The sequence below is a fragment of the Gracilinanus agilis genome, chromosome 3, assembly GCF_016433145.1.
Source record: "Gracilinanus agilis isolate LMUSP501 chromosome 3, AgileGrace, whole genome shotgun sequence".
In the NCBI taxonomy this organism is placed as follows: Eukaryota; Metazoa; Chordata; class Mammalia; order Didelphimorphia; family Didelphidae; genus Gracilinanus; species Gracilinanus agilis.
In genome coordinates, this window is record NC_058132.1 from 669,593,859 (window position 1) to 669,609,794 (window position 15,936).

At 39.3% G+C, this 15,936-nt stretch overlaps 1 protein-coding gene across 1 annotated transcript; it reads right to left on the reverse strand.

Annotated features, from left to right (window-relative positions):
- Positions 1–1,417: 1,417 nt before the first annotated feature.
- On the reverse strand, positions 1,418–15,867 carry LRRC31 (leucine rich repeat containing 31; the record flags this gene model as incomplete). The annotated part of the gene is made up of 9 exons (XM_044667729.1): positions 1,418–1,805; positions 4,886–5,053; positions 6,451–6,618; positions 7,644–7,811; positions 8,227–8,394; positions 8,571–8,738; positions 9,598–9,765; positions 12,022–12,171; positions 15,570–15,867. Coding segments are annotated over 9 exons (1,788 nt in total), but the record flags the coding sequence as incomplete, so codon positions are not given.
- Positions 15,868–15,936: the final 69 nt, after the last annotated feature.

A 15,936-nucleotide genomic window follows, 5' to 3' on the forward strand; every position in this document is an offset into this window, starting at 1 on the left:
AAGGAAAGGAAAGGAAAGGAAAGGAAAGGAAAGGAAAGGAAAGGAAAAGAGAAAAGAAAACTCTTTTGAAAAATGCCATTCAGTGGTCACAAGACTTGATAATAACTAACATTTCTGTGGCATTTAAGGGTTTGTAAAGTGCTCTTGGTATACAGGGGATTCCCCAAATCTTAGTGTAGCTTTAAGCTTAAATTGCATATTTAAGTTTAAAACCTCAAGACTTCAGGGACATCCCTCCTGTTATTGCCTTTGATCCTCATAATAACCAAGGCAGCTAGGTGATGTAGTTCAGAGTGTGTAGACTTGGAATAAGGAAGGTATAAGTTCAAATTCTTCATCAGACACTTACTAGCTTTGTGGCCTAAGTCACTTAACTTTTCTGTACCTCAGCTTCCTCATTTGTAAAATATAGATAATACTAGCACTCAATTTCCAGCATTCTTGAGAGGTAACACACACTGAGTCCCTTGTAAACCTTAACATGCTCTTTACTATTATTATCATCATTAATAATAATAACCCTGAGGTGGGTGCTCTTATTATTATCCCTATTTTATAGATAAAGAAAGGAAGGCTAAGATAATTTTTTAAAATTAAAATGTAAAAACCCTTACCCTCTGTCTTAGAACTAGCACAAAGTATGGGTTCCAAGGCAGAAGAACAGCAAGAGCTAGGCAATTGTGGTCAAATAATTTGCCCAAGGTTACATAGCTAAGAAGTATCTGAGGGCAGATTTGAACTCAGGACTTTCTTTCTCCAGGCTTAGCTCTTAATTTACTGAGCTGCCAAGGTACCCCTAAGAGAGTTTTACAGTGGATCACACAGCAAGTAAGCAGTGTGAAACAGGATTCAAACTCAGATCTTCCTGACCCCAGGTTCAACACTTTAATCTTAGTTGCCTGCCAATGAAGAAAGGAGGGATCTTGTTTTCAGCATCGCATCCAATTCAGTCCTGGGGCCAGGAGAATGCATGCTCAAACCCTTCTTCCCAACAGAATGGGGAACTGTGGGCAAGTTGACCAGAATCCCCTGAGCCTGTTTTCTGTAAAATGTTGGTAGTCCCTGTCAGACTCCCTCATAGGGTCATTGTGAGAGAATGTCTGTAAAGTAATTTGTAGCATCTGTGTTAGTTATTACCATCTCACTTTGATCATATACTTTTATATTACTTAATATATCATCTAGTAACATTATATTACTTGATTAATAGTCAATTATTTGATAATTTAATATTTATGTAATAATATAGCAACATTAATAAATTGTAATAATGTTAATTATATTATACTCTTTTATATTACTTAAAATATCTAGTAACATTATATTATACATCATGATATAATATTAATTATATTATATGATCATATCCCTTTATAGTACTTGATGTGTCATATATTAACACTGTCCCTGAGTTATCATTATTAATAGAAAAAGGTTTTTGTTTTCTTTTCGGTAGCCCTGGGAAAACAGATGTCATTGGAACCCGCCATAGTCAAAGTGGACGTTCCTTTTGTGTTCTTGGTTGAAATACTCCAGCTCTTCCTCCTGGGGCTCTGGGATCCTCCATCTTTGGATTCCTAGCTCCGAGAGCAGGGGCAGTTTGGTCAAACCATTTAGCAAGTGTCCAAACCACTGTCCACATTCACGAAAGTTGGCTGGCCGAAGACTGATGTCCAGCTCGGTCAGTTCCTTTAAGAACGGCACATTTTGACTGAAAATGGCCCAGCCTTCATCTGAAATGTTGTCATTGTAGCTCAGATCCAGCTGTTGCAGCTTGGTAAGATGACCGCTTTGTATAACAGATGCTGAAAAATACCAAACAGGAAGCGCTGTGAGCTTAGTGAGAGACAATGTGGCATCAGGAATGTGTGGGTTCTAGTCCTGCCTTGACCCATAGAAATGATGGCTCTAGGCAAGTATCTTCATCTCTCTAAGTTCTAGGAAACTCTCTGAGTCTCTGAATTGGAATATGCAACTTACTTTGGGAGAGGGAATTTTCTCATCTGAGATTTCTCTATATCCTGGGTATATAATCTATCTATATAATATAGATCATGGATCCAATCACTATCTCGATCTCTATTCTATGTCAGGTAAGGTGATTGCTAATAAGAATACACTGCCAAAAATGAAATTGTTTACCCTCAAGGAATATACGTTCTTTCCCCCCTAATTTTATTTTATTTTATTTTTCAACTAAATAATCTATTATCTTTCCTCCTTACCTTTTTGTCTCCTCTTGGGAAAAAAATTAAAATTAAGACAAGACCCCCTTTTTAACAAATATGTGTAATCAAGCAAAATTAATTCACAAATTAATGTCCAAAAATATATCTCATTCTGCATGCTCTCATGAGGTACAGGTAGCACCCTTTGTTAGCAATCTTCTGGAATTGTGGCCGGCCATTGCATTGATCAGAGTTCTTAAGTCTTTCAATGATATTTTTACATAAACTGTCCCCTTGATTCCTTTTACTTCATTCTTCATCAGTTCCTATGAGTCTCCCCAGATTTCTCTGAAACCACTCCTATCATCCTTTCTTATGACACAATGGCATTCTGTTACATTCACAAACTATTGGTTTTTTTAGTCATTCCCTAACTGATGAGCACTCTTATTTCTCAGTACTTGCTGCCACAAAAAGGGGCTTTATAGATTTTAGATCATATGAGTCTTTTCTTTTATCTCTTTTGGGGGTCCAGGAGTGGTATTGCTAGGTCAATAGGCACTACACAGCTTAATAACTTTTGAGGCATAATAGAAAGTTTACATCCTATCAATAGAGACAAAATATACTATATATGTATGTATGTATATATGTATGTAAGTGACAGGTAGATGGTTCAGTGGGGAGAGCACTGGGTCTGGAGTTAGGTTCATGAGTTCATGAGTTCATATCTGACCTCAGACACTACTAGCTGTGTGACCCTGGGCAAGTCACTTAATCCTGTTTGCCTCAGTTTCCTCATCTTATAATGACCTGGAGAAGGAGAAAGATCTGACAGAAGGCAGATGCCTCAGTGGATAGAGTGCCAGGCCTGGAGATAGTCAGCAGGGACCCACTGTGGACCATTGTTAGAAGGCATGGACACTGTCCTACAGGGGAAGCCTTTGGGTCATAGATAAGATATGGTACCAGGGTGATATAGGACTGGCAAGTGACTGCAGCAGAGAATTGTAGTGATTGCTACAGATATGTAGTGAACTTGCCTTAAATTTTCTATCACCCTGAAATTACAGTCAAGTAGAAGAGATAAGCATAGTCTTTAATTATACCCAAATCTGAATATAAATCACTCTTCCTAGGTAATGATCCTCAAATTCCCCAATCTGGGGCAAGAGTTAGGGAGGTCACTGCTTCAAGGACCAGAGAGTTGGAGGAGCTGCTATGACAAAGGACTTAGAGAGGAAGGGGACTTTTTTGTTCAGTCACGTCCACCTCTTTGTGACTCCATTTGGAATTTTCTTGGAAAAGATACTATAGTGACTTGTTATTTCCTTCTCCAGCTCATTTTATAAAGAAGGAAACCAAGGAGCTAGAATGACTTATATGAAGTGATACAAAGTGAAGTGAGCAGAACAGGAGAACGATGTACACAGTAATAGCAATAATGTGTGATCAACTGTGAATGACAACTATTAGCATTGCAAGGGTCCAGAACAACTCCAAAGAACTCATAATGAAAAAGGCTACCTACTGTTATAGAAGGTTTGAATGCAGACTGAAACATGTCATTCTTCATTTTATTTCCTCCATGAATTTTTCTTTAGTGTAAGCAATGTATGTTTTCTTTCACATGATGAACATGGAAATATGTATTGTATGATAATGTATGTACAACCTATATCATATTAACTGCTGTCTTGGGGAAGGGGAAGGGGTGGAAGGGAGAGAACATGGATCACAAAATGTCATTAAAATGATTATTGAAAATTGTACTGACATATAATCTGGAAAAAGAAACAAAAAATCAGAGGCAAACGGAGTTACGTGACTTACTCACAGTCACATAGCTAATGAAGTATCTGAAGCCAGATTTGGACTCAAGAACATGAGTCTTCCTGATTCTAGGGCTGGTGCTCTATCCATATCACTAGCTGACCCAGCAGAGAGGGTAAACCACTGTTAAATGAGACCTGAAGTGCTTGTAACAGGGTAGGGGTTGATAAGAGCAGCAATTTGGCTATAGCTATGGAAATGCAAGATAAAGATGTCCAGATTGACTCTGCCCTTCTAATATGATTAAGGGAAATACTAGAATGATCTGCATGAATTCAGAGGCATTATAGGAGTTGAAAGGAATTGATCTTTCCAACCCAAATATCAAATTAGTCTGGTGGAGTTCCTGCTGATGGAGAAACAATGGAGTGGGAAACATAGATTTGAAGGATTCTTATCTTATAAGGATATCTTATATGCTGACCATATGAGGCTGTGGGTCTGACTCATAAAAGAGCTAAAGTAAGCCTGAGGCTTTCCATGAAGGTCACAATGAACTATTAATCCTTTTTTAGGTAAGAGAAGAGAGACCAGGTAGTTTGAGAACATAATTCCTCTCCTTGCCAGTCCCCCCTTCACCACTCTACCAACCATTTCCCTGCATGTACACAACACAGATAGCAGATATGTTCAGGGTGATAACAAACACAAACCTTCTCAGTTTTAGAGCAAAAAGGGGTTTAAAAAGTATTTTAGCACAAAGCCTCCATTTTACTGATAAAGAGAGTTGAGTGACTTGTCCAAGGTCACATAAATGATAAGTTTCAGAGCCAAGAATCAATCTCATGTCCTCTGACTCCACATTCAGTGCTATTTCCATATAATGCAATGTTGGAAGGTAGGCTCTAGGTGCCAAGACTTCACTGTAATAGGTAAATACATACCAAGGAAAGCCATATCCTCAGCAACCAGGGAGCAGCTTCTCAATCTCAGCACTTGGAGGGCAGCAGATAGCTTCAGAGTTTCTAAAAGCATATTGAGGTTTCCTCCAACATACTTATTCCAAGAAAGGTCAAGTATCTTCAGGGCAGGGAGATACATTGAGGCTTCAGCTGAAAACATGAAGAATTAATTTAAAAAATTTTAGAACTTTTTTTTTTACTTAGAGAAAACATCATGAATTGGATCCAGTGAAAAAAAATGGAGCTTGAATGAAAGAAATGTGCTATTATGTAACAGGTCAACACAGCTATTTCTATCTTTTCCTTCTTCTGCAAATACTTGCTTCAGTTCAAGGTTATCTATTTTGATTTGGAAATACTAAGAAAATATCAGTACAGATTGGAAAAGACTATGGGTGAGCCCCAATCAAATAAATACTCTCCCAGGATTTATTTTTTTTATTCCTCTTTTGGGAGCATGAGACAAAGACCTAGATACAAATTCAAATCAGAATTTAAAATTTTTTAAAGTTTTTTTTTAATTTCAGCAATATTTTTGACAAGGCTATACCTTAAGGTTCTGCCCCAGTTCAATTTTCTTAGATAATTTGTTGCCTTAATGCTATTAACAAGGTAGAAGATACTTCAGGTATGGCCACACCTGAACTTCAGGCTGTGGTAGCATGCATATAACTGTTCAGACAAGTTAGATAAAGGATAAATAGGAAATAATGAAGAGAGGAAAGGCACTAGAATAAAAAGGGATTGGAAAAGACTTCCTGTAAAAGGTGGGACTTATGGGAGACAGCCGAGAAAATACCTGGAGTCAGGAGATGGAGTCTCTTGTTCAAGAAACCGCAAGGAGGCCAGTGTCACTAGATTGAAGAGTATGTGGGGATTGGGTAGAAGGTAGAAGAAGACCAGAAGACAGTGCAGAATATGAAGGGCTCTGAGGGCCAAACAGAAGATTTTCTATTTGATCCTGTTGGCCATAGGGAGCCACTGGAGTTTGTTGGTTGAGGGAGGGGTTTAACATTCAGACCTGGACTTCAGGAATATCACTTTAACAGCTGAATGGAGAGGGAATTGGAGGGGCAGAGACTTGGAAGGCAAATCCACTAAGAGGCTATTTCAGTAATCTAGGAGTGGAGTGATACGGCACAAGGGTGAAGGTAGTGTCAAAGGAGAGAAGAGGGCATATTGAAGAGATATCACAAAGGTAAAATCAGTAGCCCTTGGCAACAGCTTGGATATGAGGTTGGAGGGAAGAGAGGGAGTGAGGAGTCCAGGATAGGGGAGTTGGCATTGCCCTTTACAATAATAGAGAAGGTGGGAGGGAGGATGCTTGAGGGGGACAGATGAGTTCAGTGGGTGGAGAGGGAGTAGAAAGGAGATACAGAGGACAGTTAGTCCCTGTCAGGTACAATTGCACCAGGAGAAGAATGTTTCATCCTTCTGAGAATACAACCTCGATGCATGCCCGTGGCATAGCCAACCCCCAAGTCCATTAGATTTCCTCTCCTGGGCATGTATGTAGGGTAAACTCAGTGCCTGGAGAGTTATCTTACCAAGAGCAGTGAATGCATCTTTTCCTAATGCACAGCCATTGATGAGCAAAGTTGCCAACTCTGGTAAGAATCGCAGCCTACTGAGGAGATTTTCAGAAGAGTTGCCCACCTTCTTGTTGGCTGATAAATCCAATTCCTGAAGACTGGAGAGTAAAGGGATGACCTGGGCTTTTAAAATATCACAGAATGACACATGCATGAGTGGGCTATAGACAAGATTGAGGTCTAACCATGAGACTGCATGACATTCATTAGTCATCCTGAAGGGTCAAAGAAACAGCTATTCACCTTGCCCCATGAGTTGGGGAGATGAACTGTATTTTTACCTCCTCTGAATTTAACAAGATGAGATGAAGATAATTCTTTGTGGTTGCTTTCTAGTAGTTTTTCAGCTGCCAAAAAGGCTGCTTAGTAGTGATAGTGCTGAGAGGTAGATACTAAAGATAAAATTCTCAGCATATTGCTCAAAACTGAGATCCTCTATCTCTCAAACCATGTTCTTTGAAGAATAAAATGAGAACTTGACTGTGATGATCCACACTGACTGTGGAACCTTGGTCAAGTCATCTAAATTTGGTGCCTCAGTTTCCTCATTTGTAAAATGGAGATAATAATATCATCTACCTTTCAGGGTTGTGGTGAAGATCAAAGGAGATAATATTTATTAAAGTGCTTTGCAAACCTTAAAATGCTATATAAATGACAGCTATTATTGATGATGATGATGATGACTGTGACTATTATACTGTAAAATGAGGAAGAAAAGTAAGAAGGATAAATTAGGTGGGGAGAAAGAATGCCTGTGGAGACAAAGCAAAGAAAAAGAATATTGGAGGCACAAAAGACACACTTTTTCTTCCTCTAGGATTTAAAACTAAGAAACTTCTAATCAGCATTCCAGCCTACTCATCTTACAGATAAGGAAACTGGGTGATTTGTGCAAGGTTACACAGGCAGTCAGTAGTGAAACAGGCATGAAGCCCACCTCAACCTGAGATGCTCACACCATAAACACTCTTGCCTCAGGATCCCAGGAGCTTCTACTTAATGTGGGGCCAACGCAACATGCAATAGCTGGACTGCTGTCATGAATCAGGACAGAAGAAGGAAGAAGTTTCAATGTGAAAATGAAATTGTCAGTGGTCAGTGACCTCCATTTGTGGAGGTATTCCAAGATCCCCCTCAGCTCTTACTCAGAGATGCTATGTCCTCTTCCAGTAATGAACACTGATGAAGGTCCAAGACTTGGAGATGCTTCAGATGAGCCAAGTGGGCAGCAGAGTCTTTAAATCCTCCCCCTACCTCCTTGTTGCTGGACAGGTCCAATTCCCTTAACTCAAACAAATGTCCAAAAGCAGCACCTACAAAGAAAAGAAGGATCCTTTTCTGACATTGTGCAGATGGTGAGAAAAAATTTTAAGTATATTTTGTTCCTCATTGCAGAAGAGTAGGAATAGCTGGGGACCTCTTGCTTTAAGATCTCCTCGAATTTCCTCTCCCACTGTGCTCTGTTGCAGTGCCTTTTTATTTGTCCCCCCTTTGAATCCTATAACCATTTTATGTTCTCTCAAGGAGACCAGCCTCACTAAGATCTGAGAGACTCATTTCTAGGAGTGATGAGTGGAGATGAGGAGGGAGTGTATTCCTCCAGTGGGAGAAGGCTTCAACATTGAACTGAGATCTAAGAACAATTCCTAGAGGTCTCAAACTTCAAACTGATGACTTATTCAAAGGATTCCATGTAAAATGAAAAACAATTCAGGCATTTTACCTCACCTAAAATCTGGATGCTGTCTTGAGTTAATCCACATGTATGTAACTTTAATACGTTCAGGCATGGGGTATTTTTCAGCCCCTGGGCAATAACGGTTAGATTGCAGCCAACGTTTCTATTTATGGAAAGATCAAACACTTTGAGATTCTGCATCAAGGGTAGCACATGACCTGGAAAAAAATCACTGATTATGAAATTAATTGGAATACAGCAATAATAAGACAACTCTGTCTTTTGATTTAGGGAGGAGGAGCAAAAATTCTCTGTTAAATTCTCTTGAACTATTGAATTCTAGGAGATCTCCTGCCATTTCGACTTTGGCTCATCTTTCCCAAGTGTCACTTACCTACAGATGCTGCATCTTCTGCTGTGAGGTCACAGTCTATCAACCTTAGGATTTGGACCTTGCTTCCTTCTTGGACGCCCTGGAGGATCTGGCTTAGATTTCCTCCTACACAGCTGTTCCAGGATAAGTTGAGTTCTTCCAGGTATGGGGTAGTTTTAAGGGCTTCTCCTGTAACAGAGTGGGCATAGGACCAGGTCGACTCAGTAGTCTACTCAACGTGGTGGGGAAATGGGAAAAGAAGTTTCTAGGAGCTCAGATGGGTACTTCCTTGAATTGCTTGTGGGAGGGGATTTGTGTTCTTTCTGAGTTCTCTCCTCTGTTCCCCTTGTATCCAACATTTCTGAGATGGTTGGTCAAGATTAGAAGTGGAGAGATTTAGCCCACTTTGGCTCCATGGGTACTATGCTTCTCTGAGCCAGCAAAGACAGAATAACAGAATATTAGAAATGAGTAGCTTGACAGGAGTACAGTGCAGTGGCTTCGGAAAAGGCTAGAAAAGGATGCTTAGAATGCTTCTGGAGAGAACAATGGGACAGAGAGGGATTCCTAGGCTTGGGGAAGGGGTGGGGTGAGAGGCCAAAGAGCCTTGAAAAAAGACTTCCTAGCTGCCAGGGTAGGAGCAATGAGGGGAGAGAAGAAGGGAGTAACAAGGCAAGCAAATGTTTTTTTCTTAACAAGTAGGGATCAGTTTAATAAGGGAGCTCTAAATCTATGAGCTTATGAGGGCTTTGAAGAATAAAAAACAGTAATGTTTTTTACAGGTGGGAAAGTGTATTCTGAATGATTTCTGGTCATTGAGGATGATTTATAGACATTAAAGCTCTGAATCTATGATTTCAGGTGAGAATTTTCTATCTTCCCTCTTTCTTTTTTAAAAACCCTTCCCTTCCATCTTGGAGTCAATAAAATGTATTGGGTCCAAGGCAGAAGAGTGGTAAGGGTAAAGCAATGGGGGTTAAGTGACTTGCCCAGGGTCACACAGCTAGGAAGTGAATATCTTCTCTCTTTCAAGAAGCATTCATCTTACCCAGTGCTAAGACATCATTGACTGTGAGTCGACAGTTATTCAGTCTGACGATTTTTAATTTGCTGGCATGATGAAGTTGTAGCATGATTGGCTTGAGAGCTCCACCTATGAAGTTATTCCAGGAAACATCTAGTTCTTCTAGATCTGGGAGAAGAGGCAAGAAAGCCACTAGGAAGAAATATAAGACAACAGGCATATGCATCAAATTCATGGGTATCACTAGACATAATTGTTCAGCTGTATATATTCACTGGGCTAGCTAGGTCACTTTTATTCTTCGTGAAAGGAGTTACTATGGGTGGAGAAGAGGGAGGGATACTCTGGGAAGTGAAAATGATACAAAACCAAAAGATAACCAGGTTAGTGAGTGGCAATATATCCAGGGAAAAAGAGAGAGACAGAAAGACAGAAACAAGGCAGACAGAGAGACAGACAGAGAACCAGAGACAGAGGCAGAGTGATACTTTATAACTGCTGAGGATATTCTGAGAATGAGGATTAGAGCTAGATAGAAAAGAGATTTTATTGATTCACGTTTTTATAACTTCCCCAAAGCAAAGTAAGATCAAAGGAATTCAGACCAAAAGAAAACTGAACCTATAGTAGTCCTTGTGGGGAAAGGGCTGGAGTGAGTTTTTCTGAGGTGAGTTCCTTTAGGCAACTAGATGGGGTTCTGGAAAGACTCATCTTCCTGAGTTCAAATCTGACCTTAGACATATTATGTGGTGCTGGGCAAGTCACTTAGCCCTGGAAAAATAAGTTAGAGAAGGAAATGACAAACCACTCCAGTTTCTTTGACAAGAAAACCCCAAATGGGGTTATGAAGAGTCAGTGAAAAAAGAGGGAAGAATTGGAAAGGGTGAGACCGGCCACAGTCCTCTGTCATTCAAGGGAACTTGGTGTTTAATAGTTGAAAATAGAATGAAATGAGATCCTTATAGAATATTTAACAGTTAACAAAAGAAGACTGATTTAGCCTCGGTATGGAAAGGACATTTAGTATTGAAGATGTTTTATTCTGCCCCTCTAATCCATCAGCCTTCTAACCAAAGATGGAAAGCATGTTTTATTACTGATTTTCTGGGGTCATAACTGGTCATTGCATCAATCAGAGTTCCTGAAACTTCCAAAGTTTTTTTTTAAACAATGATAATTATTATAAATTTTGTACTTCTGGTTTTGCTCACTTCACTCTGAATCAGTTCATAAAAATCTTCCTAGGTTTCTCTGAATTCATTCATTTCATCATCTCATGTCACTATCGGTTACTTTGACAGAAGTGTTTTTCTTTGTTACAAAGAAGGCTTCAGTGGGAAGGTAGTGATTGTATTAGGAAATAACAGATATAAATAACAAAAAGCATCCTCCAAATTCCAAATAAAATAAAAAATCCCAAGCAATATCATGGTTCCTTTAGTAGGAGGAGCTTTGACCTTACACACCATAGTGACAGAGAAAAATTAGAATGTTATAGAAGAAAGACCATTAGCCTTGGCTTTGGGAGACCCAAGTTCCAGCCCTAGCTTGGCCACTAATTAACAGTGTAAACTTGGGCAAACAACTTCCCCTCTTTGGACATTTGTCTCTACATCTGCAAAATAAATTGGTTGGAGTAAATTCATAATATATGAATTTATAATATTTAAAATTTAAAGTTGTTTTACTATAAGCCTACTGGCACCTTTATATGAGACCAGGAAAGGATCTCCCTCCTAGAAGAGGAAAGTGAGGTTTCTGAAGAGAAAAAGACTTCTTTAAGGCTACCCATATCGTGTACAATGGCAGGTTTTGCATTGGATGGTTTGGTGGCATTCCTGCTAAAGTCTCCTCCTATTCCTTTGCATTAAAAACAACTATCATAAGAAAACTCCCCCAAATTAAACCTAGATGTATTCTTTTTATTTGCCACATGCATAATATTCCTATGGCAGGATATACACAAAGTTTGCTTAAATGAATAATTTTTTTAGGGAAGAGTCAAGGTCATCTCTTTCCCCACCCAGGCGCCGATTTAGGCTGAGCAGTTGTTTCTTTGCTGATAGTCTACATTTTACTCCATGGGTAATTAAAAAGCCACATATGACATGCCTTCAGGGACCCAGGCAGGGCTCCAGTTTATCAGCACATGCTGAGACTCATTTAATCTCCAACAACAGATGTTTATGGAGCAAGAGGCAATTAGAAACTGGATGATACCACCAAAAGGAAACAGAAACCGCATGACACTCCTATAAACTCAACTCAGCCTCTCTGAATCTACTTCTAGAGTAAATATAGACAATATATGATCTATGATAACGTGAACATTGGTATTATTGTTATTATCTCCATTTTAGAGATGGGGAAACAGAAGTTTTACCACTTGTCTGTAAGCCCCCAGGCTAATGCATCCAATCTCAGCCCATTTCTCTTGTATGTCCATACCTAATTCAGTAATATCAGTCAAGGTCAATCCACAGTTGTTTAGGTTGATGCTACTGCTGTTGGGTTTCTTTCCCAGCTTCTGGAAGAACTGCTCCATCTTAATCATATCGGATCTTAAATCTCTTTCCATGCCAAGTGATTGAGACTCTACTGAGGCATAAAAATGAAGAGGGCATTTGCAATTTTGTTATTATTTATAATAATAATATGACATATAACAACAATAATAATAATACAAAAGAAAGATTAATTCTTTCACTCCACTGGAAACCAGAGTCTAAGGTTGTACAAGACACTATGCAAGGTGCCGAGGTAATATCAATAATAATTATACTTTAAAGTTTGTGAAATGTTTTATTTATTTATTTATTTTATGTTTCTAGGACCTTAGACCCCTCTCACTGGCAGATGCTCAGAAAGCTAACTGAGGTAATTTTGTGGGCAGAATCCTCTCTAAAAAGTGGTTCAGAAGCCCCCATTGTTGATCTTCTTTTGACCAGAAACTTTGCTCAAACTAAAGGCATTTAATAAATAGAAAATAGTGGAAAAAAGGTAACAACAGAACAGCTTCCCCCTACCCTTTATCTATCAACTTGTTGCTCACTCTCCCATAAATTATATCCTTTCAGGAGGAAAGGAAGATGTTTAAGAAATCACAGGTGGATTATGTGGGAAATATGTGTGCGGGACACCCAGTATAGGGGCAACTTATTGATCCAAAGTTGAAGAACTACCAATGTCCTTTGGTGATGCCATAGCACTGTTGTCTGCTGGGTCTGCCCCTAAATGAGTATCATGAAGCACCATACTCTAATGGGTATCTCTTCTTCACTCCAGCTGGTCTTTGCTTATCTCTGGGGATGCCTTATTCTCTATCTGCCATTCACTGGGAATGTCATGCTTGGTAAGCCTCTCCATGACAGGGGAAAGCAACAACTCTTATAGCCAATAACTATGAATCTCCTCCCCTCAGATTGCACCAGGAGATAGCATGTGCCCAGGCGAAGATCATTTCTACTCTATGAATTCTGTCCTTCTCTACATTCTCCTCTTACTCCTGCTTTTCAGCTTTCATCTGATGTATTGTCAGAAATCCATTTTAGTTCTCTTTCTTTATCATAACCCATAATTGAGGAAAACTTCCCCATGGCTCTATTTTCTAAAATAGGAAAGACGCTGAATTAAATCATGGTGAGGAAATTACTTTCAGTTTCCACTTATCATTTTCCTTCATTCTATGTAAATCATTGGGACTTGATTAGTGGGAAAAGAATGAACGGGCTCCTAACCTTTTATCCCATCTTCTACCATCACTATTCTAGCACCTCTTAATCTTTCTTCTCTTTAAATCCTTTACCCAAGTAAAGTTTGCAGTTTCAGAAAATTGCATGGAGCTACATTTAAACATTTGCAACATAACATATTTAGTAGCTTGTGGGTGTCAAAATTAATATATAATATAGTTGATTGTATTGTTCTCTAGAGTAGTATAATTACATTATAGGAATATGCCATAAACAGGAGCTCTTAGGCAGTGGAGTATTCAAAATAACAAATTTATAAAAGCTTGTACAATTAGTAGTACAGGCATTTAGAACAAAGCATCACTTATGCAATAAGTAATTCTTACCACATATTAGCAGAAATACATATATAATACCACATTTTAACATGGATCATGACAAAATATTACACTATTAAAAAGTTCCTACCTTTCATCTTAGAATCAATACTTTGTATTGGTTCCAAGGCAGAAGAATGGTAAGGGCTAGGCAACGGGGGTCAAGTGACTTGCCCAAGGTCACACAATTAGGAAGTGTTTGAGGTTAGATTTGAACCCAAGATCTCCTAATCCCCAAAGTAGAAAGGCAATGGCGAGGCAATTAGAATTAAGTGACTTGCTCAGGGTCACACAGCTAGGAAGTGTCTGAGGCCAAATTTGAACTCAGGTTCTCCCAACTCTATTACTGGCACTTTATCCACTGAACCACTTGCTTCCAAAATATTATATATAAATCAATATAACAATACATCTGCTAAACAAAGGTATATATGTGTGTGTATATATATATATATATATACACACACGTATATATAAAACATCTATAGTATATGCTACCTATAGAGAAGCATGATATAACTATAGTCACACACTAGATAACAAATCATAACTTTTATTTAACACATAATAGTATGTTCTAGTTCTTTACAAATAGTCCAATATGTGAACTATGCAGATAATCACATTTTCTATGAAACATTATCAAAATAAGCTGAGTCCTCAGCTAAATAGACCTGGCTCTTGTCCCTGAATTTGTGCTTGACCCAGACTGACCAGCATTCGAGAGAAAGAATGATGGAGTGGAAAGGGCACTCGATTTGCATTCAGAGTCCAATCAACAAGCATTTATAAAGCTCCCACTACGTGCCAGGCACTGGCTAAGCATTGATGAAGGAGGAAAACCCATCGTCTTCAAGGAGCTCCCAATCTAATGGGGGAAGATGACATAAAACAAGACACGTACCAGATATCTCTGCGGCGGTCTCAGAGGGAAAGCACCTCTATTAAAGGAAAAGGCTTCTTGTGGAGGATGAGAGGCGGAAAGGTCAGCCTCTGAGCCGACCATCTCTCTCTCTCTGAGGAGTCCGAGTCTCCCTGGGGCTTGGTATCAACTTCACCAATTTTTTTCCCAATCATAACTAGTATTTATACATCGGTTTGAGTTTTACAGGCACTTTGCGCATGTTATTTCATTTGAAACTCACAACTGTCTTGGATAGATGCTGTTATTGCCATTTTACAGGAGAGAAAACTCAAGCAGAAGTTTTCTATACCAAGTGATTGAGACTCTACTGTGGCATAAAAATAAAGAGGGATTTGCGAGTTTTGAAAGATGCTGAGGTAATACCGATAATCCTCGCCTCTCCCAGACCAGCGTTCAGCAGCTTTGGCTGCTAGACTCATGGAGAACATCCAGTGGTTTGGGTCAAAAACCAGAAAGAGCCTAAACCAAAAAGGATCTTAGGGAGAGAAGTGGTACCTGGGAGAAACCTTCTGGTGCTTTGAAACCTGACCTGAATTCTCTATCATTATCTAAAAACTGAGCTAAGCTGACCAAACAACACAACTGAACAGATGAGATTCCTTCATTGAATGTGATCAGTTCATTCTAGCTTCAAAACCAAGAAAACCCAACAGAACACACTTCAATAGGATACAAAAAAAGTCTTTAAAGATCCTATGTTGAGAGTAGCTAGGTGGCTCAGGGAATAGAAAACCAGGTCTAGAGGTGGGAGGTCCTGGGTTCAAATATGGCCTCAGACACTTCCTAGCTGTGTGATCCTGGGCAAGTCACTTAACCCCCATTGCCTAGCCCTTACCACTCTTCTGCCTTGGAACAAATGCACAGTATTGATTCTAAGATGGAAGGTGAGAGTTTAAAATAAATTTTTTTCAGTCATAAGGTAGATTTTTTTAGTCCAACCCATTACATTTTTCAGAATTAAGATATCATCAAAAAATAATGTAGAAGTTATTCAGAGCTTACCTGCTTCTGAGGTCGTTGTTATCTCAGTCTTGGTCTCAATTTTAGCCTTGCTCTTGGCCTCAGTCTCCATCTGCTTATCAGGTGGAGAATCATTTGTTTCTAGCTCACTGGTCTCCTTTTTAAGGTCAGGTTCGGGAGGGTTGGGTTTTGATCCCCTGAACAATTTGCTGACCAAAGAGCTTGGAGATTTCCCCTCTTTCTCAGAGGACTTTTTCCCCTGTAGGTGATTCATGAATAAGTTAAAGGGAGACTTTCTCAAGCTGCCACCTTCTGGATTCTCCTGTTTGGTTTCTGAGAGAGAGAGAGAGAGAGAGAGAGAGAGAGAGAGAGAGAGAGAGAGAGAGAGAGAGAGAGAGAGAGAGAGAGA